Source organism: Brachionichthys hirsutus, chromosome 4 (genome assembly GCF_040956055.1).
Source record: "Brachionichthys hirsutus isolate HB-005 chromosome 4, CSIRO-AGI_Bhir_v1, whole genome shotgun sequence".
Lineage (NCBI taxonomy): Eukaryota > Metazoa > Chordata > Actinopteri > Lophiiformes > Brachionichthyidae > Brachionichthys > Brachionichthys hirsutus.
In genome coordinates this window covers 11,596,254-11,622,795 of record NC_090900.1, presented here as the reverse complement: position 1 = coordinate 11,622,795, position 26,542 = coordinate 11,596,254, and the positions used below count along the sequence as shown (strand labels likewise).

The 26,542-nt window shown below is 43.8% G+C and overlaps 2 protein-coding genes across 2 annotated transcripts; both read left to right on the top strand.

Annotated features, from left to right (window-relative positions):
• The first annotated feature begins 8,116 nt into the window (after positions 1–8,116).
• ddr2l (discoidin domain receptor family, member 2, like) lies at positions 8,117–17,432 on the top strand. Its single transcript, XM_068760721.1, has 19 exons — positions 8,117–8,177; positions 8,352–8,454; positions 8,623–8,698; positions 9,034–9,186; positions 9,804–9,951; positions 10,363–10,468; positions 10,539–10,728; positions 11,008–11,254; positions 11,350–11,442; positions 11,621–11,760; positions 12,881–12,992; positions 13,108–13,218; positions 13,545–13,619; positions 13,826–14,070; positions 14,206–14,333; positions 14,603–14,800; positions 15,004–15,238; positions 15,628–15,777; positions 16,347–17,432. Exons 1-19 carry the CDS (start codon positions 8,117–8,119, stop codon positions 16,479–16,481), a joined length of 2,706 nt encoding a protein of 901 aa, XP_068616822.1. The 3' UTR covers positions 16,482–17,432.
• Positions 17,433–22,516: 5,084 nt separating this feature from the next.
• On the top strand, positions 22,517–25,643 carry LOC137918141 (protein-lysine 6-oxidase). Its single transcript, XM_068760891.1, has 6 exons — positions 22,517–23,042; positions 23,676–23,784; positions 24,334–24,465; positions 24,566–24,722; positions 25,115–25,210; positions 25,524–25,643. Exons 1-6 carry the CDS (start codon positions 22,517–22,519, stop codon positions 25,641–25,643), a joined length of 1,140 nt encoding a protein of 379 aa, XP_068616992.1.
• The last annotated feature ends 899 nt before the right edge of the window (positions 25,644–26,542 follow it).

The window sequence follows — 26,542 nt, the reverse complement described above, 5'->3', positions numbered from 1 at the left end:
GGATAAAGTAATCCTATACATAGCTGCTCTTTGTGGTTTCTCCTTACAGCTGGCAGACTGGTCTACGCTTCCCTTCCATGTTGGAGTAAATCCAATCTGAACAGTAAACAGGGATCTGGTCTCGCCATCCGTTTTATTTAATTAACCAGGTAAGTCAATTGAGAATTAATTATCTTTTTCAATAACGACCTGGACCTAAGTTGCATGTTAATATCGGTTATCGGCCTCCTTGACTACTAGCAATCGGTATCGGCCATAAACAACCCATATCGGTCGATCACTAATTTTTCTACCTTTCATTTTGAAGCATTCTGTGCTTTGCTGCATCGTAAATAATAATTAAACAGTACTTTAGAGTTTTGCGTCTTTAATGTGATTCTGCTCAGGGACATGTGGCCCCTTATAGGAAATCCTGAGACAGCCTCTGTTCCTTCCACCTACTGCTGACAGAGTTATGATGCCCTGCATACCTGTGTGTGTGTGTGTGTGTGAGTGTGTGTCTTCAGGGATCATATTCAGAGTTGAGCCACGCAGTATCGACTGAGATGTTTGATGTTTACTGGGGATAAAAAGTCTCCCAAAAACCCAAAGAAAATCTAACATGAAGTTTTTAAAGTCAGAAACGTTCAGCAGTTGTATTTTCTGTTGAATGTGATGTTTCATTCCACCTTCTGTATTATCACAAGCACGTTATTATGGGGGGAGGTAAACAATCTATAAGAAGTACTTGGTATTAAGATTATATACTTAAGTACATCAACTTCTGCTTCCTCTGTTTTTCAAAAATCAGGTTATATATATTAAATTTTTTTGCTGTTAGGTGCGTTTGATAGGGTTCACCTTGGCAGACTGTTGGTTCAAAGCTCCACAACGTGTTAAATCAAGTGCTCCTCACATTCTTCAGATGCCAGCAGCTCGGTTGAAGCCATCTGCTGCTCCGGCTCAAACCTCCGAAGCATCACCTGCTCTCTGGTTCCGTTTGCATTTTGCTGATGAGTTATTTTCTGGTGCTGAAACATCCTCGTGAAAACGCAGCATCCAAAAAAAGTGATTAAAAATAATTTAACAGGTTAAAATGTGTTTTTTTTTTTTACCTGTACGACATTAACTGGTAGCTTTATCATGACAGTAACTGGAGTTTTATGATCTACTGCATATATATTTAATTACATATTTAAAAAATAAACTAGATTTTAAACCGTGGAAACTTATAGCAGATAATTTCAGCAGACTATTTAAAACCTATTTTTTAGATTTTATTTAAAAAGAAAAGTCCAAATGAATGTTGGAAAGATGTTTTTATGTACCGATTCATGTGCAACAAGTAGCAACACAACACACAATACTGTACTGCACTGTATTTCTGCAGTATGTTGACACTTGATGAGCATGAAATTGGTGGCTCGTGTTGCTGAGTGGAGGCTGCTATATAAGCGCAGCTCTGGAAGGCCGAGCAGGTTCCAGCATGTCTGTTGATTTTCAAATTTTAGCTCCCACATTACCCATGATGCTTTGCTGTTTGCAGTAGATCATGGCATTGTTAAGTACTGTGATCACGCTTTACTCCTTGCTCTGTAAATCTACATCAAAGGTGTGCTGTAGGCTCATGGAACATACTTCAACGTCTATGTGACATTCGGAGTTGACTTGTTTTTGTTGTCTATACTGGGCCTTCGAGAGCTTGTTACTGGGCTGAAAGTGGCCAGTTTACAAGCCTGCTTTACTGGTGAGGGCACTTGAGCTGGTCACAGATCCTGTTCAATGAATGGCTTTCATTCTTTGAAAAACGAAAACACAAAACATAGTCACAATGAATCTCCTCTGGGTATATTTTGATATAAGATAAAAATGGTTGTATTATTTCTTTTACAGCTTCCCGTTGTTGACCATCTGGGAGTCTTAAATGTCTTCCTTTGTGCACACCAGTGTTTTTCTTTGTGTATTGCATTGCAGAATCACAAAAAGTGCAATAGCAACAGAAAGGCGGACATGACCTGCATTAAAACACGAGTACTGTTTAAGTGTAGTGGACACAAATCCAACACAAGGGCGTGATATGATGATCTACCTGCATATCATTTAGTGAGTTAAGATATTTTTAAGATAAATGACTTACTTACTGGCATAAATGCATATTATACTTTGCATAGAAATAAATAGCTCATCTTGTGTCAGTTTATTTTTCTTATCGTCTGAACTGCGTCCCCTTCTCCTCAATCTGGAACTGTGATTGCCGGGCGGCCAAAACGTGCGTCAAAAAACACACACGCGAGAGAAACTTCATGAATGTGCGAAAACATCTGCGTTTTAAAAACTGATGATCGATCAAAACGGTTCTTTGCATTTTGCTCATTTAAAGCATGTGTTATTGACAGTCTGCAGCTGTGTGTGTGTGTGTGTGGGGGGGGGGGGGGGGGGGGGGTATTTTTCATTTGTATGCATTAGAGGCCTTTATTTGTTGCAGGGCTTTCCTCTTTCTTGCTCAACCCTCCTGGACATAAAGTCACATGTTTTGTTGGAAGACCTGATTAAAAAACATTATTTGTTTTCAAATGATAGTGAAATGACATCATTTGGAGCGAGAAGGATGGATTCACACATGAAACTTCAATTTGGCCTGTCAGATATATCTAAGACAAGAAATTGTAACGTTTAAAAAAAAAATAGTCATGTCTGTTTAGGTTGATAGTGAATTCTGAATTCTATTCAGTCTGAATGTATTTTATTTATTTTTTGACCACAGTTAAATCAGTTAAAGGGACTTTGACACCAGGAACGCATCTGTTCAATATAATACAGTTTGTGTTTGATGTTTGCCAGAGCCCAGAATTTCTGCTCCAGTGTTAGATTGGATTTGATCAGTTTGGCCTGTAGTGGATTGGAATACAGTATACCAGATTGGTTTGGTTTGGACTTTGGACTGGGTGGGATTGGACCGGCGTAGATTGAGGTAGCCTGATCACATTTTAATCTTAACCCTCGGAAAAAATATTAAAATTTATCTTTAATTTAAACAAGATTCGTTTTTTATGATATCAAAAGGTCTTACATTTCCACTCTGTACGTTTCTATTGTGTCCTGCTGGTCGGATTTGCTCTCAGTGTACTCTGCCCCGTCATCCTTCATCACCCTGAGAGAGAGAGAGAGAGAGCGGGAGAGGGAGAGAGAGAGAGGGACATGTGGATTCCTTTGTGTTTCTGTGAGTGAGAGACATAGCTACAGACTGGAAGAGAGAGAGTGCGCTGGGTTGCGTTGAATGTTAGGAATGTTGAGGCTTTTGGCTCTAGTTTGTTCTGATGGAGGGAGGAGTAGAGAGGAGGGACAGAATAAGAGGAAAAGGAGGACAGAGGGAGGAGATAAGGTGGGAGGAAGGGAAAAGGAGATAAAGAAGAGGAAAACAATGAGGGGTCAAAGATGGAGTAAAATTAAAGACAGAGAATCCTGCAATAGTATGTCCTTGGTGTCAGGACGGCTTTCACAGCCCAATAAACAATCAGAAAGACAAGACGAAGATCGATTTGAACTCTACAAAGACGCTTCTGGGTCACCGTAAGATGCTTGAAGTAACACAACAGGCCACATGTTGCAGAGCTGCGTGCGTGGGGCTGCAGCATGAGCAGTAACATGGCTTTAAAAGTGTTTCCAGAGTGTTTTTGTTTTCAGTTGTAATTGAACTTTTATTGCTTTTCCACCAAATAGAAAAAGGGAAGCAGCATATTTTACAGACATGCCATCTTTGTTAGTCACTCGCAGTGAAAAAGGCAACAGAAGGTAAGTAAGACAAAATGGTTTAAGCTCTTTAGCGAGGAACCTAAAACTCGTTTAATCCCGTAGGATGCAACCTGCAGTTCCTTCGCTCCTTTAGCTCCACGTGTTTTACCATTCTGTCCCATCTTTAGCCTTTAAGTGCGTATTTATGACCCCATTACAGGTTTTATCATTTCAGGATAAATCACATGAGTATTAACAAATCAGATGGATGCAGTACATGTATCCAACTAAATTCTTAATTTATAATCTGAATAAAGCTGCCGTTGAAAGTTGTTTATTCTGCCTCGGTAAATCTGATGGAAACTCCTTACTGATCATATAGAACGGTAGACACTGTAAACTGTGATGAATAGAAGGCTGGGTCTTCTCTGATATCGATCCACAACATTAATCAAGTAGTTTGTGTTGCTGAATGAAACGCTAACCAAACAGGAAGCAGAGCACAATGCAAGTATTTTCTAATGGTTTTGAAAAGTATCAAAACTATCAAACTGTGTAGTTGGTCAGTAGGTTTGATTTAATAAGTCCATATTAAAGACACTACTACTGGACTTTGGGCTTGTCCCCTGAGGGGTCGCCACAGCAAATCTACCTTCTCCACTTCACCCTGTCTCCAAAATGTCTAACCTTCACTGTCCCTCTTATTGCCTCATTTCTAATCCTATCCAACCTGGTCACTCCCAAGGAGAACCTCAGCATCTTCATCTCCTCAACTTCTAGCTCCGCCTCCTGTCTTTTCCTCGGAGCCACTGTCTCTAAGCCGTCACTGTAAATAGAATAAAAACAGTTTACACTGAAACACTCCTAAATATAAAATTATTCCGTCTCACTCCCACTCTCTTGATCACTTTTGAGTCTACCCCCCCCAGTCTCTCCAGTCATGTGATTTTGCTGTCGAGATGAGCAACAATGCAGGAATCTGAGCTGCAGCCAGCATATTACATAAAACCCTCTTCTCTCTTTCTCCCCCACGGTCTTTGCCAGATAATGAAAAAGTAAGCCTCTGGGTTCTCACACAACTCTGCTGAAGTGAATGAGTTAGGAGGACGTCGTTTGAAGAACCGACTGCATCTGTAGATTCTGTGTTTGCTCTCAGCTCCAAGGATCACTTTGTTTGTGAATGAAGCTTGTTTGAACCCTTCTGCCGGCGATCAGACTGACGTGTTGGCAGTTTCACATTTGGCTACTCTGTGATTCTGTTGTGTGTTTGAATCCGATCTTCCAAAAACGCTGGCGACAAAAACAAACTTTGCTCTCGTGCTGATCTCTCATCTCACCTCTTGTGATCGTACGGCGAGGTAGAAAACAGTCAAGACTTCTTAGCATTTTTAGCAGCCGCTGAATGGAAGTTACAAAAAACGCCGGAGGAACAACCCCATAGAGGCCCTCCAAAGTCGCTTCAGTTACAAAAAAATCCGGTCCGAACATTCTGTTGGGATCATTGTTCTGTGCGACTCCAGAATTCAGCGGATTTAGTTTTGATACTTTCCTATGTCTTCCACAAAGTTTCATCAAAGACCAACGAGTACTTTTCATGGAACTGACAAAATCCGTAAAAAAAAAAAAAGCTTTATTTTGTCATGCTCAAAAAAAATTAATCCTCATTAATCCCCTTCCTCCGGATCCACGACAAAATGTAATGAGTTTGTCTTCACCCAAGCTTCCCACCAGATTTTATTACATTCCACGCTGTAGTTTATTTTTACTACTAAAAGTAGAACAGAGAAACGGATTTCCAGAATGTAACTTCAGGTTGTTGTCGCATTTGTTCATAGCAGGCCTTTTTGTGTGTGTGTGTGCTGTTTCACAATCATATCAAATAAATAGTTTTGAATCAGGGCCGTGTTCAGTGTTCAGTGTTTGGATGAAGTAGATTCTGAAGAACACTCAGATGTAAGTCAGGAGGAAACAACGTGGCTGTTGTTTGAATTATTCACTTAGACATGTATTCTGTGTTTTTCCGGTCCTCTGCAGCCCAGCTGTCTGCAGAACTTAGGGTGAAACCGAACCGAACCGAGCTCTCAGCTAAAAGAACAAAACGGGTACAGATCAGAGAGCATATTCTTATCTCTTTGTTAGCTCTATCTCTATGTTGAAACATACATTTTTTGATCAGCTTTTTATTTATTTATTATTTATGTAGTTTTAGTATATTTAATCCACATCCTATTTCAATTTAGTCAAGCTGTTGTTGCCTAAAGCTGATATTTAAAACAAAAATCTAATTTACACCAAATACATCTTTGGTCTGGATTTAAATTTCATATTTCACAAAATCCAGTCCAGCAAAAACTAATGCTGTTGTCATTTTACTTTATTTCATGGCAGATGTGTCTGATCATTATCGAATGCAAAACAGACGAATGATTAAGAACGCAGCTTCACGAAAAGCATCTGTTCTGGTGATGTCAGGTTTAGAATACATCCAAACACAAAAGGGGTTTTTGATTTACATTTTGATTTTGATCCGTGATCTTTTTAACTCATAACAATTTTGAGAACACCTCCACCTCCCCGATGGAGCAGGCGAGACGGGCCGTTGGGATGCCTCGCGCCAATGGTTCAGTCGCTCGCTCTCTCTCTCTCTCTCTCTCTCTCTCTCCTGCTCTCTCTCTCACTCTCTCTCTGTCCTTGAGTCGTGGATCTTGTCGAGGTTTCTGCCTGTTAAGCAGTATTTCCCCGCCAGTGTTGTTCTTGGTTTGAAAATGGCTCTGGCACATCTTAAGTTATGATTTTGAACTATATCTAAATAAAACTGACTTGGCTGTGATTTTAATTTAAAACGGTCTGAAATATATTTTTTTGAGGACAGAAATAAAAATAATTTTTTTTGGTCTGTTTTCCTCTCGCCATCGCCGTCGTCGTTATTCACGGCCCCCTCTGGCTCCGACTTCTATCTCCTCCTTTGTGTTTCTCTGGCTCTGTTTTCTTTCTGCTCTTCTTCCTCTCTCTTCCTGCTCCACATGTCTAACTCCTGACCAGCTGTTTTCTCGACTCGCAGTTTTTGACGGTGATTTCAGAACGAACAGCAGACACTCGATCGGCAGGAGGAAGGCATCAAGACGACTGACGTAACAGTAATTTAGATCTGTGAGCAATAGAACTATGTGCTTGTTTGTGCTTCAGTGTTGCGTAACCTGTGCTAGTGGGCCCTTGTTTGGGTCCAGTATTTATAAAGCGCTCATCTCCCACAGCAGTAACATTGTGAAATCACCAAGTTCCGAGTCATTCAGATGAATTCTTTCTCGTGCGTTCTGCCGTAGTCGAGGCCAACAGAGACACGTTGAGAGACGATCAATCTCTTCTGGTGCAAGTATAGGTAGTATTGGTCCAATTCTAGGTTTATGTACTCGTACTCTTTTATACTCTAATGCCACCCAATCTAAAACCTAACATAATAAAGCAGACAGAAAAAATAGCTCTTTTAATAAACCAGCACAGGTTTAAGTATGAGCTTCCTTTCCGTCGCCACGTCCCAAATCCTTGATTCCCAAAATGTGTATCTCTGTGAAAAGACTGCAGCTTGAACTGAACAGCGAGTCTGAGCACCTTGTCTCGCCAGTTAAACCACAGAAGGATTTTAGAAAGGGTTTCCTCCATACAAAGCCGTTTCAGAGCTCACGTAAAATTCAAGCCAGAGTGGGCATTCCTGATTACCGTATATGGTTCAGACATGAGGGATCCTGGGACAAAAACATGGAGGCCACGTGATGCTGGACACGTGACCTCTAATTAGTGACATGTTTATCACAGTGGTAGTCGAATGCATTTTGGGTCGTCCTCTTCTACATTTGTATTAAATCTATCATGAGGTCAGGCCTTAGAAATCAGTTCAGAATGTGCATTCAGGCGGAAGTAGCTGGTAGGTTGCCTGCATCAGCTAAATGTAATCCTTCTCAATTAGAATGAAAGTTGAACGTGAGACGATGTGACTCGCGTTGAGAATGACGTCCTTGTATCTGATTGGCTGGCTGACTGGTGTGTGTGTTCTACTAGATTCCTTAAACCTTGTTTAAAATTGGTTTTCCAAATGAAACATGTATGCAGACACACAACCTAAATGGGCTTGATGATGCGTTCTCACACAATCATTGCAAACCGTTCACTCCACCTTGTGTGTGGATTGTTAGAGGAGCCCATCGTAGGGTGTAAACGACATTTCACGTGTGTGTTAAATGCTACAATAAAGAATTGTTCTACCACATAAACGTCACGTGTGCTTCATTTCTGCTCCCTCACAGGATCAATCGCTACTTTGATGTTGATTTGATTCATCTTAAACATCTCTCTCTCTCTCTCTCTCTCAGAGATGTAGCGTGTGTGCTGGTGTGATCGGCGGACCATCATGCACCTCTTCGTGCTGCTGATCCTTCAAGCCACAGCAGCCTTTGGACAGATTGACCCTGGTACACACACACACATTGACACAATGCATCCCATTGAACTTTAACTGGGCTCTTTTAAGACCGATAAAGCAAGCCTAAAGACTGGAGCAGATAATTAAAGGAGGGAGGACAGACAACAGCGTCTTCATTGTACATAAATAGGATAAACACAGAGTAATTTGTGTTTGTTTCCAGCGCACTGTCGCTATGCCTTGGGCATGGAGGATGGACGGATTACAGATAGTGACATCACAGCATCCAGCCAATGGTACGAGACGACGGGACCGCAGTACGCCAGGTCAGTAAAGTTGTCACATGATGTTGGCTGAGGTGAAATTAAAGACATGATAGTAACAACCCCAAATGTCAACGACCAAAAGACGTGAAATATGACATTACACAGCTCAGATGCATCCAGGATCTGTGAAGGGTGTGTGTGTGCGTGTGTGTGCGTGTGTGTTTCCAGGTTGAATCGTGAGGAAGGGGATGGAGCCTGGTGTCCCGAGGGGCAGCTGGAGCCTTCAGACAGTCAGTACCTGCAGGTCGGTGTCTTCTCAGTGCTTTAAAGAGACGAAGAATCCCAAACATGCTCAGAACGTGTGCCCGTATGCGATGACTCGGCACATAGTTCCAGTGCCTTTGAGCATTCCCACTTATCCGGGTTCGAGGATCTGTCGAAGGCAAAACATCTGCTGCCTTTGAAGAATAGACTGAGTTAAGATGTGAATGGAGTCACGCCTCGAGTCAGTGAAACAGGAGCAAGATGAGTTGGGAAAGGCGAATTACGAAAGATGTCTGTGCACGTTTCAACTCCGAGCCGGTAAACGTCCGTCATGAATGAGCCGATTTGAGGGAAAGCTTTCGCTGTGATGTTTAGGTGGATCTGGGCAGGCTCACCTTCCTGACGGTGGTCGGGACTCAGGGACGCTTCGCCAGGAACTCCGGCAATGAGTTTGCCCGAGCTTACCGCCTTAACTACAGCCGGGATGGCCTGCAGTGGAGGTCCTGGAGGAACCGGCTTGGAAACGCAGTGAGTGACCCAAATGTTTCACTGCAAAGCGCTGTGGGTGAAGACAGGCTGGGGGGCCTGGGGTGGGGGGGTAATGATGGAAATATGAGGCAGGAAGACAGAGAATCTGGAGAGGAAACATGGGACGGAGAGATAAAGCCCAAAGATGGGGGGGTGGTGATGGTAGAAAGAGGAAAGCAGGGAAACGAGGCCTTATTTTCCTCTCTGAGCTGCTTCTGGTCATTCACAGTTAAACCACAGGAAATGACATTCACGTCCGCCGGCTTCCTGCCGGCCTTCGAGCTACAGCAACACCACGAGGACCAAATTTAAGCACCAGGTCGTGTTTTTTTCCGTCTGAGCCTGTTAGGCTGAACGGCTCCCTCGCCTCGCGTTCAAGCCAGGTTTTTTCTTTACAGTCCAGCAGCGCTCATAGAATGACACGGCTTGCATTACAGGCTCAGCTGTGAGGGAAAACTGGGATTGCTGATGCGCACACATGAACACAGACTCAGACCGAAATAACAGAGGGTTGCATGTGCATGTTCGTGTTTCTGTTTTTGAGATATATAAAAACAAATAGCCTCCAGATGTTTGAGGATCTTGTTGCATCGTGCATAATAATTGCGCGGTTCCAGGTGGTGGAGGGCAACAAAAATGCTTACACTTCAGTCATCAATGACCTTCACCCTCCCATCATCACCCGCTACGTCAGGCTGATCCCAGTCACCAAACTGTCCACCACCGTCTGCATGAGGGTGGAGTTGTACGGCTGTCCATGGGACGGTGAGACACACACACACACACGCACACACGCATTCAGCCTGTAAGCGTGTGGACGCTCTGCTTATATTCAAGGGTTTCGATTCAGCGGCTTTCCACTTTTATCACTTCTCCGAAATGTTTACTCCTCCCGAGAGATGAGTAAACTCCTTAGAAACTTCCTCTTTCTGAAATGTCAACACGAAACCGAACAGGGATTACACAGGGATTATTGTGCAATAAAACTAAAACGGTGGAAACAATTTACGCCAAAAGCTTTTACAATTTAGAGGTTAGTCACACAGTCTGTCTGCAAAAACGCACAAGCAAGCGAGCGCAACAGAAGTTTGATTTAAATGGTCACATAAAAAGGGAGTCACCAATGAGCCTGTCTTTTAGTTGCAGGTGTCAACGTGTCTCTTCTCCTCCTTGCAGATGGTCTGATTTCCTACAGCGCGCCAGAGGGTCAGCTCATGATGCCTCCCGGTTATCCCATCGCCAGCCTCAACGACTCCACGTATGATGGAGCGCATGAGAGAAGGCAAGTGGCGCCCGCCTGTCGTCACGCCGTCTCCCGTTTCTCTGCGACTGATGGCTGTTTCGCTCTGCAGGAGGCTGGTCGGGGGCGTGGGGCAGCTGACGGACGGAGTAATTGGCCTGGACGACTTCCTGCTGACGCGTCAGTACCACGTGTGGCCGGGCTACGACTATCTGGGCTGGAGGAACGACTCGCTGGGAACTCAGGGATACGTGGAGATGGAGTTTGTCTTCGACAGGCAGAGGAACTTCACCTCCATGAAGGTTTCAAATGCTCTTCATTTAACGCCATCGTCTCATCTCCCCTCTCGGCCATCCAATTGTTTTAAATGTTTGTCTACTAAGCCTCATCAGACAGAAGGCAATGATAGAAAATATGTAAATACTTGAAGTTTGGTTGAGGCAAAGAAGAAGAGCGAGCTGGGATCGTCTCCAGCAACTCCCGTGGCCCTCGGGGCGGAGGGGCGGAAGAAAATGGACACGTATTTTTGTTGTTTTGCTCTAACCGCTGCAAACATAACGCACCTCTCTATTTCCATCCAGGTTCACAGTAACAACATGTTCTCCCGCGGCGTGAAGATCTTTTCCTCTGTCTCCTGTTGGTTTAAGCCCCGCCTCATTGCCGGCTGGGGGGCGGAGACTGTGGCGTTCAAAACAGTGTTGGATGACAGAAACCCAAGCGCTCGGTACGTGACTGTGCCGCTGAATCGCCGGACTGCCAAGTCCCTCCGCTGCCGCTTCTACTTCGCCGATGTTTGGATGATGTTCAGCGAAATCGCCTTTCAGTCGGGTAGCACGAAAAAACACAAACGCATACATAAATACATATGAATAAAACACGCATCGTCAAACATGCATAACGATTTCCCTTCGTATGTCCCTCAGAGGACACTGTACTTCCAACCCAGAGGACTCTGGTGGTGACCTCTTCTCCTCCAGTCCACGAGGGAAGCTCCATATCCGCCACACCAAACCCAGGTATGACCTTTGACCTTAGCCTTCTTCTCTGTTATTCTGTGCTTCAGTCTGACACCGTCGATAATCTGTCACCTCAGCAATAATATTGCATGATGCAGATTTATTGCCATTCTTTTACTGCCACCACAAGTCAGTGGTTATTGTTAACAACATCTACGCGTCTGACCTCTTCTCTCAGCCAATCCGTCAGCCAGTGACCAACCAGAGGACGGGAACACGCCCATTCTGATTGGTTGTCTAGTGACCATCATCCTTCTGTTGGTCGTCATCATCTTTCTTATCCTCTGGTGCCAGTATGTCTGCAAGGTTCTGGAGAAGGTGAGTAGTCATAGAGAGAGAAAGAAGGCTTCAGTTGTGTTTTTTAGTTCAAACGTAAGTACAAAAACATCCATTTACTCATTGGCGTTCGAGGCGGCGTGACAATGTGGCCTTGGGAGCATTCTTTATTTGTTCTATTCTATTTCATACGTATTGTTCTTATTTTCCACATATTTACACTTTAATCTTGCACTTTGGTTTAGCTACGCTTGTTTTAAAGTGCTTTATAAATAAAGTTGAGTTGAGTTGCTCATCTAAATTTCTGCCCTTAAGACTGCATTATGAAATAATAAGGGAATTATAATAACCCACTAACGTCCTTACTGTGCTGCATGCATGATGATGATGATTAATATATTTATTAGATAGAATGTTAGAGTACAAGTACAGTCAAACAGTAGTATGTATTACATTACAAGTACAGTCAAACAGTAGTATGTATTACAGTACAAGTACAGTCAAACATCCTGTCTAAGAGGAGCATTTCAAAAAAGCCCTTGCGGTCTTGTTTCCGTTGAAAGTCCTTAGTACATAAATCATCGATATTTAACAATACCAATAAAATAAAAATAAATTACTCCACAGATGAAAAATAACAAGAAATTAAAAAGACACATAATATGTACAGGATTAAAACATTTCTCAAATTCGGGGTCACCTGTAGATCTACACGACAGAGCTGATGCTATTTATTTACGTTAAAAGACTTGAACAACAGGCCTTTATAACACTGTTGCTCCCAATAAATAAGAGCTGCATGCTCTGAGTGAGATTAACAAGCCTCAGACTGAGCTCAGTGGGCTTCATTTTCTAGTATGTTAGCTCCGTGCTAACTGTTCATCAGCAGGAAGCATCATAAAGCAGCAAATCTACAAACCATTCATGATCGCAAACCAAAGACAGACTGCTGGAAAATATTTCCTTCTAGAATTAGCACCTCCAATCAGAAAGGTTTTCTTTTACCCCACTCAATAAATGCAATCGGGGGAAAATGCAAAACGTGCTCTTGAGACAGTCGTAACTCTCGTGTGCATAACTTTGTATTGTTATGTATATTATTACAGATTAATTAGCACGAATGAGCCCCAAAGCTGAAACAACATTTCCCCCTCGCTTCCAGGCTCCACGCCGGATCCTTGACGAGGACGTGACGGTCCGGCTCTCGTCCTGCAGCGACACCATCATCCTCCAGACTCCCCCTGTGCCCCCCCGCTCCGTCCATGCTTCTATAGGTAGAGCGCCCTTATACTTACCTTACAAAACAGAAAGCTGACCTTTAACCCATCATGCTTGAACAGCTTGATGAATTGAACTGGATTTACCGACTTGCACTTTGCTCAAACCCAGCCAACTCTGACCCTCACTATGAGAGGGTGTTCCTGTTGGACCCACAGTACCAGAACCCGGCGGCGCTGAGGAACAAACTGCCAGAGCTGTCGCAGAGTGCAGAGGCCTCAGGTGAACATAGACACATCGTGCTCCGGAGCCTCTGGGATGGCTCGTGGTGCGATTCTCAGTGAGAGGGCCGCCGGCAAAATAAAAGTGTTGCTTTCTGCCCCCTTCTGGCACTTCTCTAAAAGTCGCCGTCACGGTGGCGCGTCCATTCCATCTGTCCTACGCAGTGTCTCTTCATCTGATTTCTCTTCTTCCCCTTTTTCCTCTCACTCTTCAGTATTTGCTCGGTGATGCTGTAAAACGTGCACGCATTCATTCTGCACTTTTTCTCTCTTTCACCTCCCAGCCCTGTCTGTCTCTTTCCACATTTCTGCCTCCTCGTCTTCCAGCTCTCCTCCTCGGTAATCCTCTTTATGACCTCCTCCTGCTGACTTCGTGCCGCGTGGCGTCAGGCTGGCCGCGTGGTAAGAGCTGAAAGGTGTGACCTCAGAAATGTAAATATCTATTAAATGCGGTAGTCTGTTTTCATTTCACCAGCAGGATGTTCACGGACAGAGAGGTGTAAGAAACGGTGCCCTTCCCTTCCTCGCTCTATAGGAGCAGAGTATAAAATAATATTCATTATTTCTAATACAGAAGTATAAGAGCAACAACTTCCTCCTTCTTACAGCATGCGGAGGAGGCTACGCCGAGCCTGACATCACCCAGTGCACGCCACACCAGTGTTTCCATAGCAACGCGCCGCACTACGCCGAGACCGATATCGTGCGGTTGCAGGGCGTCACCGGCAGCAACATGTACGCTGTCCCTGCCCTGACCGTGGACTCTCTGACCAGGAAGGACATCTCTGCCGCCGAGTTCCCGCGACAACAGCTGATCTTCAGGGAAAAGCTGGGCGAGGGCCAGTTTGGGGAGGTGAGCCGGGAGCGCCGTGGGAGACACGGAGAATCCGTAACAGCTACAAATGAAAGGAGAAATCAGGACATTCCGCACGATGGTCTGTTTCTAGGAAGAGAGTGTCGTTTATTTTCATCCCTGCTTGTCCTCCAGGTCCACCTGTGTGAGGCCGAGGGGCTCCCAGAATTCCTTGGGGAGGGGTCGCCTCTCCCTGACAGAGATGGTCATTCAGCACTGGTGGCTGTCAAGCAGCTGAGGGCTGATGCTACCAGCCAGGCCAGGTACATGACACACCTGTGTGTGATAAGTGTATTGATCCTTGAATCCGTCTGATTGATTGACTAAATGTAAACGAATCAGTTCATGGCATTATTGAGACAAGTGGAATATCCTCATTGGGTTCAACCCCCGTTTGGTAAAGACACGACGGAACACAGAAAGAGGACAGCTGGGGATTTGGCGTTTTCCGAATCAATCCAGTGAGGTTTCCACAGTTCATTCCTTTAACTCTGAAGATGAACCCGCGTCGTCTCCTCCGTCTCTCTGCCAGGAACGACTTCCTGAAGGAGATAAAGATCATGTCTCGTCTGAACGACCCAAACATCATACGGCTGCTGTGCGTGTGCGTGTCATCCGACCCGCTGTGCATGGTCACCGAGTACATGGAGAACGGAGACCTCAACATGTTCCTGTCGCAGCGGGAGATCGAGAGCACGCTGACACACGCCAACAACATCCCTTCAGTCAGGTTAGTACAGACGCATGCTGTTGAAATGCCGACACCATGGATCATCTGAGCGCTTCAATAAATCATCCCGCTTTGATGCAAACTTTTAAGGACATCAGCAGCACTTTTCTGCAGAACAAAAAACAAGAGTGTGTGATTTTACTATTGTCGCCCCCCCCCACCCCCCCCTCTCATCTCTGACTCCCGATCCATTTCTTCTCCAGTCTGTCCGACCTCCTCCACATGTCAGTGCAGATCTCATCGGGGATGAAGTACCTGGCGTCTTTGAACTTTGTGCATCGAGATCTGGCCACCAGGAACTGCCTGCTGGACCGGCGTCTCACCATCAAGATAGCCGACTTCGGGATGAGCCGGAACCTGTACAGCAGCGACTACTACCGCATCCAGGGCCGGGCGGTGCTGCCCATACGGTGGATGGCGTGGGAGAGCATCCTGCTGGTGAGGGAGGGAGGATCAGCGTAAACGGCTTGATGCCTTTACAGCCTTACTGTACGGGAATGGAAAATAAAAGGAGAAGTTGTTCAACGCCGTCGTTCTACGCATAAACGGCACAGAAGAAAAAAAGCAGAACACAGATGGAGCCCCTTTTCTAAAACTTTCAGATCTAGACCCGCTAAGAACAAAAAAACGCCACAAAAAAAAGATCATTTTGTTCAATATCTGAATCCTTTACAGGATATTGCCTGATATTAACATGTTATCTTAGTCAATGCCAGTCCTAAATGCCTTAAATACCAAATACTGTCGACATTTGTTCCTTAGAATCACCGGAGTTAAAACAAACCGTTTTGATTGCACTCCGGTGTCTCTGTCTGCCTCTCTTCCAGGGTAAGTTCACCACGGCCAGCGACGTCTGGGCATTTGGCGTCACCCTGTGGGAGATCTTCACCCTGTGTAAGGAGCAGCCCTACAGCCTGCTGTCCGATGAACAGGTCATAGAGAACACTGGCGAGTTCTTCAGGAACCAGGGCAGACAGGTATGGTTTAATCACACACACACACACACACACACACGCACCTCAAAGGACAGGAGCTCGTGTTTCTTCATGTCCACTGCCGAGCCCCCTCCTGCACATTTGCATCAACGGGACTGGGTTGTTTTGGGCTAGTTAAACCTTTTAAGACATGCCGGTCAAACTAGCAGACAAATCCAACCGGCTAACAATCTCCCACTAAGCCAGTTGCAGGTCTTCCACTAGAGGGCGGTGTGCAGTTATTGTTGAGTCGGTTGCGGAGCCTTACTTACAGCGATGGCTCCCAAAAGGAGGCTCAGGACAAGATGTTTGCTGAAGAGCAGAGCAATATTTTAGTGATGTAACATTTTATCTATATTTGAGATGATGTTCTACATTGAATTAAAACACAACATTTATGTTTACCAGTCAAATACAGCGAGTTGGGACCCACAGACAGACAGCTCAGTGTAGGAACGCTGCAGCAGTGACTTAGACCTTCCAGTGCTTTGCTTTTGCTTTTTGTTTTTTTGATCACTATGAGTGGCTTTATTCTATGTGACCGCTTTTATTCTGCTGTATTTCTCGACTAGATCTTCCTTTATGCCCCTCCACTCTGCCCACCATCTCTCTTTGAGCTGATGATGCGCTGCTGGGGTCGCGACATACCCGACCGGCCCACCTTTGAAGGACTTTACCAAGCCCTGAGGCCGCATGTCAGCCAGTGAGCCCAGACTGCCAAGACGCACGGGCCTTTGTGGCTTTCCTCAGTAGCGCCTCGCTCTCTCTCTCTCTCTCTCTCTGGACTCCCGTAAGATGACAAACTGACTTAAGAGGCTGGGATTACATTATAAGAGTAAATCCCCGGCAGAGAGAGCGAAGAAGCTGGCGGTTGTGGGTCTGAAGATTTGTTTGCATTGTGGTAACACAAGGACTCGACTCTGAGGGAAGATGGAGACGGACGAAGAGTCGGCCGGTAAATTCAGAGGAGGGACTTTTGGAGCAATCTAGAACCTGCAGCTGTTAACAAAGATTTCTACCATTTCTGATGTCATCATTTAGTCCATCTTTCCTGTCCATCTGATGTAACTTATTTTTCTGTTCTTTTGGCACCGTAGGCTTAATTTCCTCCCCCTGTTTGCCTTTAAAGACACCATAAACTGGACAGACTCTTCGGTCTTGGTAGTTTCTCCTGTCCCTGTGGTTTTTTATTATTATTGTAAAGCACTGTCTGTGTCTCTCAGTTATTCTTGTTGTATATATTAACCCACACTGGAGCTCGGGCTGGGATCAAAATGCAGTGTAGTTTTTGTTGTTTTTTTTTGTTCTATCTGATTTCTTTGACCCTATTTGACCTTCATTGGTTCTTTCAGTGTGCATGAGTGTTGCTTGACTGAGGCTGTGCTGAAACCTGTGGGCTTTACAGACTGAAAGTCAGTCAGTGGATCGCTGGCAGGAGATTTTGGTTTTCGGCACATTGACGCCAAAGAAGACAAAAAGAAGAGTGGCCTTTCTGTGTGGAGTTTGCACGTTCTCCCCGTGTCTGCGTGGGTTCTCTCCGGGTTCTCCGGCTTCCTCCCGCCACCAAAAACATGCAACTTAGGTCCAGGTCATTATTGCAAAAGAGAATTCATTCTCAACTGACTTACCTGGTGAAATAAAGGTTAAATAAAAACGTCTCTGGCGCTATATAATTACAAGATGCTCAGTTTAGTCATATGATACAGACACACTCAAGCTGCTGCTGGGGAAAAAAAACCATTAAATAAAGATCAAACAAGACTAAGGCTGTAGGTAAGAGGAGGCAGGACATGGACGTCCGTGTTTTTGGAGTCTGAGCTGAAGGTCAATGAGCAACAAGAGACTGAGTAAGACGGATGGAATAACCAGCATGCATCTGTACTGTCCTTCCTCCTGCAGCAGGAACCGGTCGCTTGCAGTTAAAGGCCTTAAGATTCATTTAAGAGCATAGAGATTCCTTCTGCTGGAATTCTAGGGCACATGTAGCCGCTGCGTGTCCTGTCAAGAGGATCTAAAACACGATGAGGATCATCCATCTATAGATGTCACAACAGCATTCTAACAACATCAATCACATTGTCGATTTATATTCACAGTGAACGCAAATATTTTGGATGAACTTTGACACACAATATTGCTTCGTTATCTGTACTGTATCGTCACACTTCAGTGTGTGTGTGTGTTTGTGTGTTTGAGAGAACATTTGCTGTCTTTGACATTCCTTTGAGCACTGGGAGAAAGGTGGGATTAAAGTGGCTGTTCTGTAGATTACTGTATGTGATTTAAAGATGGAGAGAAAAAAGAAAAGCTTATTTTCCAAAGCAAGATAAAAGGACAAATTATGGAAACCACTAAACTTCATCTCCCAGAGTCCTTTGCTAAAGTGAGCCTGTGTATTTAGTGATTTTCCGATAGAGAGCACAGTATAAGTGATCTATATTATCTCAGTGTGTGAATGCAGATTAGGTGTGATAATTGTCATTGAGTATTGATTATCTATCAGAATTTATAGTAGCTTTTTCTTTGACTATTTTATTATGGGAAGGTTATGCTATTTTAGTTTTTCCAACAGCCTCTGGGTTTTTTTTTTAAACATTTCTTCTACAGATGTCTTACTTCAGACATCTATTGAACATAGCCTAGCAGCTGTGTATATTAATATATTGGGAGTGGATAACTGTTCTGTGTCCCTCATCATTTTCACTCTGTACCCTTTCATGTCATGGTGTGTGTGTGTGTTTTTTATTCTTCTTATAATAAACAGATGAGTATGGATTGTGTTTTTTTCTTTGTATAAAATACAGTATAAAGTGATGGTCGTCAAGGCGAAGAAGTCTTCACTTGTGAAAGTTGTGATGGTTACAGGTGACAACAATGTCAGGAAGGAAGAGCGTGAAAAGATGGAGAAGTAACCAGGGGCTGAAAGAAGAGCAGAAACAGATGTGGAAAGGTGAAGCCCCAAACATCTGGAATGTTTTGGGCTACTTTCACTTGGACGTTTGTCTCCAGCAGATCGCAAGTACTGAGGAATCATTCCTGGATTAATTCCCAGCATTTTCAGCACTTATCTAGTGAACAACATTATTACAGTTGTAGTTGCATACATTCTCCAAATCTGTAAACCTATTCGAATGCATTTTTTTTTTACCCAAAAAGTAACAAAGGCACACAACAAAAAAGCTTTAGATAATTCTAACAGAGTATTTTTTAAATCGTTATTATTAATTTTGCTGTCAAAATCTATAAAACAGCTATAATATTGATTATATAGAAAAATAATCAAAACAATCTGCAGAGCCATTTTCTACTCTGATAATGAAAACCTCATTTTCACTTAGATCAGCCTGAATGTTCTTTGTGGCTTCACTTATTGAGAACTTTCAATGTTTCATTTAAGGTTTTTTTTAAGCTATTTATTTCTCAAAGATTAACAAAGGCTTCATGTGTTTGAGTTTAACAAGGTTCGTGGTGGGTAGCAATCGTTTTACAGGCAATAAACACGGATTTGCCGTTTACGTTGATTGAAGGTGAATTAATCTGCTTTTACAATGAGCAGCAAAATACAAATTCAATGGTGTCCTTATCTTCTCAGCCCTTGTGCTGCTGTACAAATCAGATAGTTATTTTGTGTCATGCTGTTGCAAGTGACAAATTTCCTGGTAGCAAGTTAAAAAGTCAGGCTCATATAGAATGTTAAGCTCAGGATTTTTTATTTCAAAGTCACTTTAATTCCTATCCATCATTTTGTATTTCTGTTGCATGGCCAGGAATGCATCCGATCTAAAACCATATATTGATTAAAAAAATATTTCTTTAATCAGAATCAATCAAATTTTGTGTTCACATCATCCACAGAAAATCTGATTTTAATGACGAGTTTTGTCATCTATTTACACTTGCACGCACACACACACACACACTGGTGACGTTGCTGGTGATGGAAGCCAGTCATTTTGTGTCTGGTGTTTCCATGGCTCTTTATGTGTCCTGATCACCGGGGGGGGGCCTCCAGTCAGGCAGCCCTAATTATGAAGCTGCTTAAAACCGCTCAGAAAATGCCAACACCTGCTTCTCATTGGAAAAACTGCTGCTGCTGCCTCGTATTCCTGAGATGGAAGTGCAGAGCGCTGCGATAAAGTCAACCTCTCTTTGATCTTTACACAAATGTCATTAAAAAAGGAGCTTGATCCCTTTTTCCTCATATGAAGTAATCGGTTCAGCTGCGCACACATGTTACAAGCTGGTAACGTGGCTACCTTGTGCTGCAGCGGGTATCGGTGTTGCCGTGTCTTATCCTGATCTGAGTTCAACTCAAAGGATCCACTGAAATGTGGTTTTCACATCGCCAATCAATTCAGCTTTAATAATACTGGCCTGAAACCATTTTGAAGGCAGTCAAAAAAACAACGACACACACATTGGGGTACACAACATTAGCAACCCAAAAGCTAATCTGTGTGTGACGAGCTAGATGCCCTCGCAACTAAATACAGGGAGATTCGTCCATCTGTACCTTGCATTAATTAATTAATTCATTCATTCATTCATTCGTTCATTCATTTTCTACTGCTTTTCTGCTTTGCAAGTCACGGGACTGGAGCCTCTCCCAGCTTGCTCCGGGCGAGAGACGGGGTACACCCCGAATGCCTCGCCATCGCATCGCGGGGCTCCTTGCTTTCATGTCCGTCAGAATCTTTGTATGTTTCTGACAGTGTATTGTTCTGAATGAAATGGAACAGGGGCAGAACAGTGGCGCAGTGGATTGCGCTGTTGCCTCACAGCAAGAAGAAGGTTCCAGGTTCAATTCCTTTCGGTGCAGCGTTTGCATGTTCTCCGCCGTGTTTGTGTGGGTTCTCTCTGGGTTCTCCGGCTTCCGCCCACTACCAAAAACATGGAGCTTCGGTGAATTGGTTACACCAAATTGGCCGTAGATGTGTGCCTGTGCGCTTGTTAGTCTGTAATGTGGCTCCACGATGAGCAGGCATCTTGTCCGTGGTGCACTCCGCCTTTCACCCGTAGCCTAGTATGAAAGGCTCCAGCAACCCCGTGTGACCCTCAGGACAGATAAGCAGCTGATCACATGACCAGCATGTCTGCTGCTGTGTTGTGCATTGCTATTCACACACGGCTCATTGATCAGTGCTTTTGTGACCCTCAAGGAAGACAGCCACACCAGGAATGACAAAAAGGGCCTGCGTGCGTGTGTGTGTGTGTGTGTGTGTGTGTGTGTGCGTGTGTGTGTGGTGCACGTGGGTGGCATGCTGTGTGTTGAACAGTGTAGTAAGAAAAGGAAACAACTCAAGAGCTTCAGTTTCACCTTTTTTTTAAAAGCATCCTGATTGCTCAGTCGGGGAGAGGGGGGGGGGGCATCATTTCTCCAATAAAACCAAACAAAAGAGCCTTCAGTGGGCTGTACGGTAGCTGTAACCGAGTTTCACACACTCACACACTCACACAGTGGCCGCAGAACGTTCTGATGTTTCTTTCACATCTGTATCGATGTTTGGCCTTTGTTAAAATGTCAAATGAAATCCTTTATAAGAGCGCCGCTTGTTTGCTGATTGAACGTTGCTGAAAGTCGTTGCTCATCTTGCTAATTGATGTTCCTGTCATCCTGTATCATAATCCAGTTATCTACTATATGTTTGATCATCTATTCTATACCTATTTGGACTTGGAGGAAAAAGCCCCCCATCGTTTTGGAACATCACAAGCAAGGATGATCTGAGGTGATCCCTTTCTGAAACGAAGGACTACATGAGAACGCTTCATAAAACTGTTGTCAGGAAACATGACATTGTTTCTTTATTGTTTTGTATTGATTTTTTTTCGGTTACTCAGGTTCTGTTTCTTTCATTTCGTCTTGGAGGACGGACTGTTGGAGCCAAACGAGACACACCTGATTCCCATTCCCAGCTCACTCTTCTTAGATCCCGTTCACCTGGCTCTGCCTGTTAGATTACGCTTTCGCCTCCGTGTTTGCGAGTCTCACGTTTTCTCCCGTGCTCCCGTTTCCCTGTGTCTCCCTCTGGTCCCTGTTTGGTAACGTCACTCTGTCTTCTGCTGTGCCTGAGTTTTGTTGTTGTTGTTGTTTGTTATTTGTGACACCAGCCCGTCTCTCTTGATTTTGGAAATTCTGAACTTTTAGTGGAGGAATATTTCTTAGATTAATATAATTAAACAACTATGTTGACTGTCTCTCGTCGCCTCATCTCTGCATCTGGGCTTTCACACATTTGCAGATGATGCCTGCTTACCAACTCACCGTGATCAGGTCTTCTCAAACAGTCACCTGTTTCACAAAATAAAAGCTTGAGAAAAAAAAAACAGGAAAGCAGGTCCGGATCTGCATTTATTTAAAAAGGAAGAGGAAAATCTTATTTATTTTTTTAACTCCTTTGAAAAACAAACTCATAATCAATCTTTTTTTCAGCATTAACTTCCACACAGACTCTAAATATGTGAATAATAAATAATAATAGTCAATAAGTTTTATATGGTAAAAACGCATTTGTAATGTGTTTGTCTAGACTAGAGGGAGATGATGTTGCTCATGCAACACCGGACCTTTTCTTTATAAGCTACTGTTGCTCTGGAAACCCCCACCCTCCCACAAATTATCTTTTCTTTCTCCCCCTCTCTGCTTTCTCTGAGCTCCAACACTTGAAAGGAACGCCTCAGATCAGCAGCTTTGTCGGGAGAATAACGTTAATAGTTTATTAAAATATATTTAATTTCCATCATGAAGGGATTCTGCCCTGACGCCTTGTTGCGTTCTTTTGTACACCTGTGTTTCCTCTGCAGTTCTCTGCGCGGAGTTTGCGCTCAGGACGATGCAGGTGATCAAGACGCGCTCCGTCCGGGATTGACATGGAGACACAACGGGCAGGTTTTTAGCATCCTCAGCCAGGCATCTCAGTACCGGCCGTCTGGCAGGATGAGCACCGGTTCATCCCGCAGTTCTAACCCGGTTGTAGTCCTTAGCGGCGTTAATGAAACGCTCCCCGCGTCCAGAGGCAGCCCAGTCGCGAGTAGCGCCGCGCAATTACGCGCGTTGACGCGCCGGCTACACCGGGCACAGCAGATGCCCTCCGACGGCGGAGAGACAACCACGACCAGACGGGAGGACACGATGGTCGGAGACGATCCATACAACCCGTACAAGGCTTGGAACTATTATCCATATCATAACTACTACAACTCCTACTACAGAGCCAGAGCCAGGACGCACCCGCGGCACGGACACGGCACACGTTTCCACCAGCACGGTAGGAAAACGCAATGAAGGAATTTGGTTTCTGACCAGATGCCATATTTTAGCCGTATATGAAGACGGGTGTTTCCGTTTAAAAATGTTTTAAGAATGTATTTCTGACCACGTGGCCTCCGGTGATATTCATTCTGCCATCACATAATATTATGCCTCCATTGCTTTATTAAAAAGCAGTGTCAGTTAATGTGAAGACAAACTAAAGGCTTATTCCACCGGTTTTCATCAGTGGGTTTTGACTGAACTGAAGGTAAAACCAGCAGCCACGTCTAAATGGGCCACACCCATTCACCCATTCACCCATTCACCCTAATGCATGCCAGGGGCTCCAGAGATCCTAATCAATTCTAAACATGACCTTTAAATCAGTTCCAGCCGAAACAAGAAGAAGTCATCACTGAATCAGCAAGACTAGCCTGTGGTGTGTGTGTGTGTGTGTGTGTGTGTGTGTGTGTGTGTGCGCGCGTGCGTGTGTGCGTGTGTGTGTGTGCGTGTGTGTGTGTGTGCAGCAGGTCTGCAAGCATGCTAGTATTATCAGCAATATCTTGATTAAAATGAATTATCCAGTATAGCAGTATAAATGTAGATACAATTGAAACACTCAAGTAAAACAGGTTGTTCTCATTCTCAGGACTCCCTGATTTAGTTCCTGATCCAAACTACATCCAGGCTGGCACCTACGTGCAGAGGATGCCCATGTACAGCCTCCGCTGTGCTGCTGAGGAGAACTGCCTCTCTTCGTAAGGAATCACCTGCCTGCCTCAGGATTTCTCAATTGCTACCCACAGAGCCACGTTGTGATTTATGTTAATAGAAAGTGAAGGGAGGCAGCAACCCAAGCATCTTCAGGCTGAGATGACAAACCTGCTAAAAGACAAACGCTGTCAAAAACATAACCTCCTTTGGTGGAGCTAATCAAAAGGGCCCTGAAATAGCATAGCAATAATTCAGAGCAGATATACACTGATCAAAACATAATTTAAATAATATGATAAATGAATGCAAATAAATCATAAATCTACACACTGGACTTTTGCTTTTTATGTTTGGCTACATTCATGTCCCAAATTGGACAGAATCCAAAATGGATTACTGCATTTTGATTTTTACATTCTCATTGTTATAAAAGTTCCTCTCCTCTCATTCCCCTTCCCCTTCCCTCCTCTCCCTTCCGCTCCGCTCCTCTCCTCCCCCTTCCCCTCCTCTCCTCTCCTCTCCTCTCCTCTCCTCTCCTCTCCTCTCCTCTCCTCTCCTCTCCTCTCCTCCCCTCTCCTCTCCCCTCCTCTCAGTTCAGCCAGTTACTCTCAGCATTACGACACCAGAGTTTTGTTGCGGTTCCCTCAGAGGGTGAAGAACCAGGGAACAGCCGACTTCCTGCCCAGTAAACCTCGATATTCCTGGCAGTGGCACAGCTGTCATAAGTGGGTGCCTCACAGATACTAGCATTAGCCATTAAACATTTGGATATCTTTGTTAAATGCAACATTAACATTCTTTTTCTTTTATCATGTCTTTTATCAGTCATTTCCACAGCATGGATGAGTTCAGCCTGTATGAACTGCTGGATGCCCAAACGGAGAAGCAGGTGGCAGAAGGTCACAAGGCCAGCTTCTGTCTGGAGGACACTTCCTGTGATCCAGGATACTACCGCCGGTTTGCCTGCACCGCACACACTCAGGTACACACTCACACACACACACACACACACACACACACACACACACACACACACACCTGTGTGCTCATCCAGTTTGGAGAACACTTTACCCATGTCTTTGTCTTATTTTCCAGGAACCCAACTGAATAGTGACCCTTTTGGAATACATCAAAATCCTTTCTTAGCGTTCCTCCCAACAGAAAGAGAAATAATTATACATGAAATATATCTTATTAACCTTTGATCATCCCCAGGATATTTGTTCAGTAGAGAGATGCTGTTAGCCTAGCTTAGCATGTCTCTACATTGGATTCACTAGAACTGAGTCCACCAGATCTGAATCATGAAAGAGTCTTTCTCTCTCATTGTCTCTCTCTCTCTGTGTGTGTGTGTGTGTGTGTGTGTGTGTGCAGGGCTTAAGTCCAGGCTGTTATGACATCTATAATGCTGACATTGACTGTCAGTGGATTGACATCACTGATGTTTCTCCTGGAAAATACATCCTCAAGGTCTGGAAGCTGCTAAATTGCGTAATGCATTGTATTATTAGAAATAGTTTCTATTGGCAGAAGCTTGGTATTACTTTATATTTTGATGATTAACCGCTGGGGGAAAAAATAAATAAAAATTAGAGCCCCAAATATGGATTAATTCCATTTGATAATCGCAAATGGCTGCTGATTATGTAAGAAGATTTATCACTTGAACTAAAGGCTGTGAAACTGAAGCTGGACAGACACACTGCTCATGTGTTCTGTACAAGTCGACACTATTGAATAACTCCAAGCTATTATTGCCTGTGTTCTTGTGTTATCCTCGCAGGTGACAGTAAACCCCAAACAGCAAGTTCCAGAGTCAAACTTTAACAACAACGTGGTTCGTTGTGACGTCCAGTACACCGGCACCGCCGCTCACGTCTCTGGATGCACCATGACATCGTGAGAAACGATGCCCTCGCCACCAGATAATTCAATTCAGCTTCATCTGACAAATTGTTTGTAGGATGAATTGTTTTATTCATACTTTACACACTTAAAAACGACAAGATTATTATTAGTTATTCAGAACGGATAATGGAGGAATGACTTCTTAATTCACACATCAGCTTTTTTTTTATTTAGACAGATCTTCCTGGTCGATCACAGTCAGTTTATATTATTTGTCTTTACATTTCACATATAATAAAATGAAGTAAAAGTTGTTGGCTCTGAATGGTATATTTTCACGAATAGATGAAGTATAAAAATATAATAGTATTGAATATTGTCTTCAGTTTTAGTTTGTTGTCCCTTTTCCTCTCAAACCTTCAAAGTAAATGCCACCTGTTTAAATCTGGGTAACTGTTGCCTTTAAGTGTGATGTAAAAGCTGCATCTGTAAATTTAATTTGTTGCTGGTAGAGAAAAAAAACTTGAAAACTGTAACCGACTGTAAGTACATATATCTGCAGAGCTGTATATAGAGGAGGGCTCACACTTATGTTACAAACTCGCATTATCGCATCATGTTATGTCAATAAAGTTGGCTTGAATTTGAAGAGTGTTGTGTTGAGTCATACAAACCACGGTGTGTCTTCATCCACCTGCTTTGTGGGACTTTTGACTTTGTGAAAGAACGCAAAAGAAGACAATACATTAAAACGTTTAATACTGTATTACTGTATATAATATTTCATGAAAACGTTATGTGCTGGTTCCCTTATTTTAAAAGCTCCATCTGCTTTTGCGATCTTCTATACTTTAATTTCACACATTTTTAGCATGCGTGCACACAATTGTCCAATAAATACATCTTATTCTGATTGAAGTCGTTACAGCCCCAGATTGTGCCACTAGATGGCAC

Coding starts and splice junctions, on each gene's coding strand:
- ddr2l (XM_068760721.1), top strand. CDS start 8,117: ATGCACCTCTTCGTGCTGCTGATCCTTCAAGCCACAGCAGCCTTTGGA. Junction 8,455..8,622: donor ACGGGACCGCAGTACGCCAG/GTCAGTAAAGTT, acceptor GTGTGTTTCCAG/GTTGAATCGTGAGGAAGGGG. Junction 15,778..16,346: donor TCAGGAACCAGGGCAGACAG/GTATGGTTTAAT, acceptor TTTCTCGACTAG/ATCTTCCTTTATGCCCCTCC.
- LOC137918141 (XM_068760891.1), top strand. CDS start 22,517: ATGAAGGGATTCTGCCCTGACGCCTTGTTGCGTTCTTTTGTACACCTG. Junction 23,043..23,675: donor CACACGTTTCCACCAGCACG/GTAGGAAAACGC, acceptor TCTCATTCTCAG/GACTCCCTGATTTAGTTCCT. Junction 23,785..24,333: donor GAGGAGAACTGCCTCTCTTC/GTAAGGAATCAC, acceptor CCCTCCTCTCAG/TTCAGCCAGTTACTCTCAGC.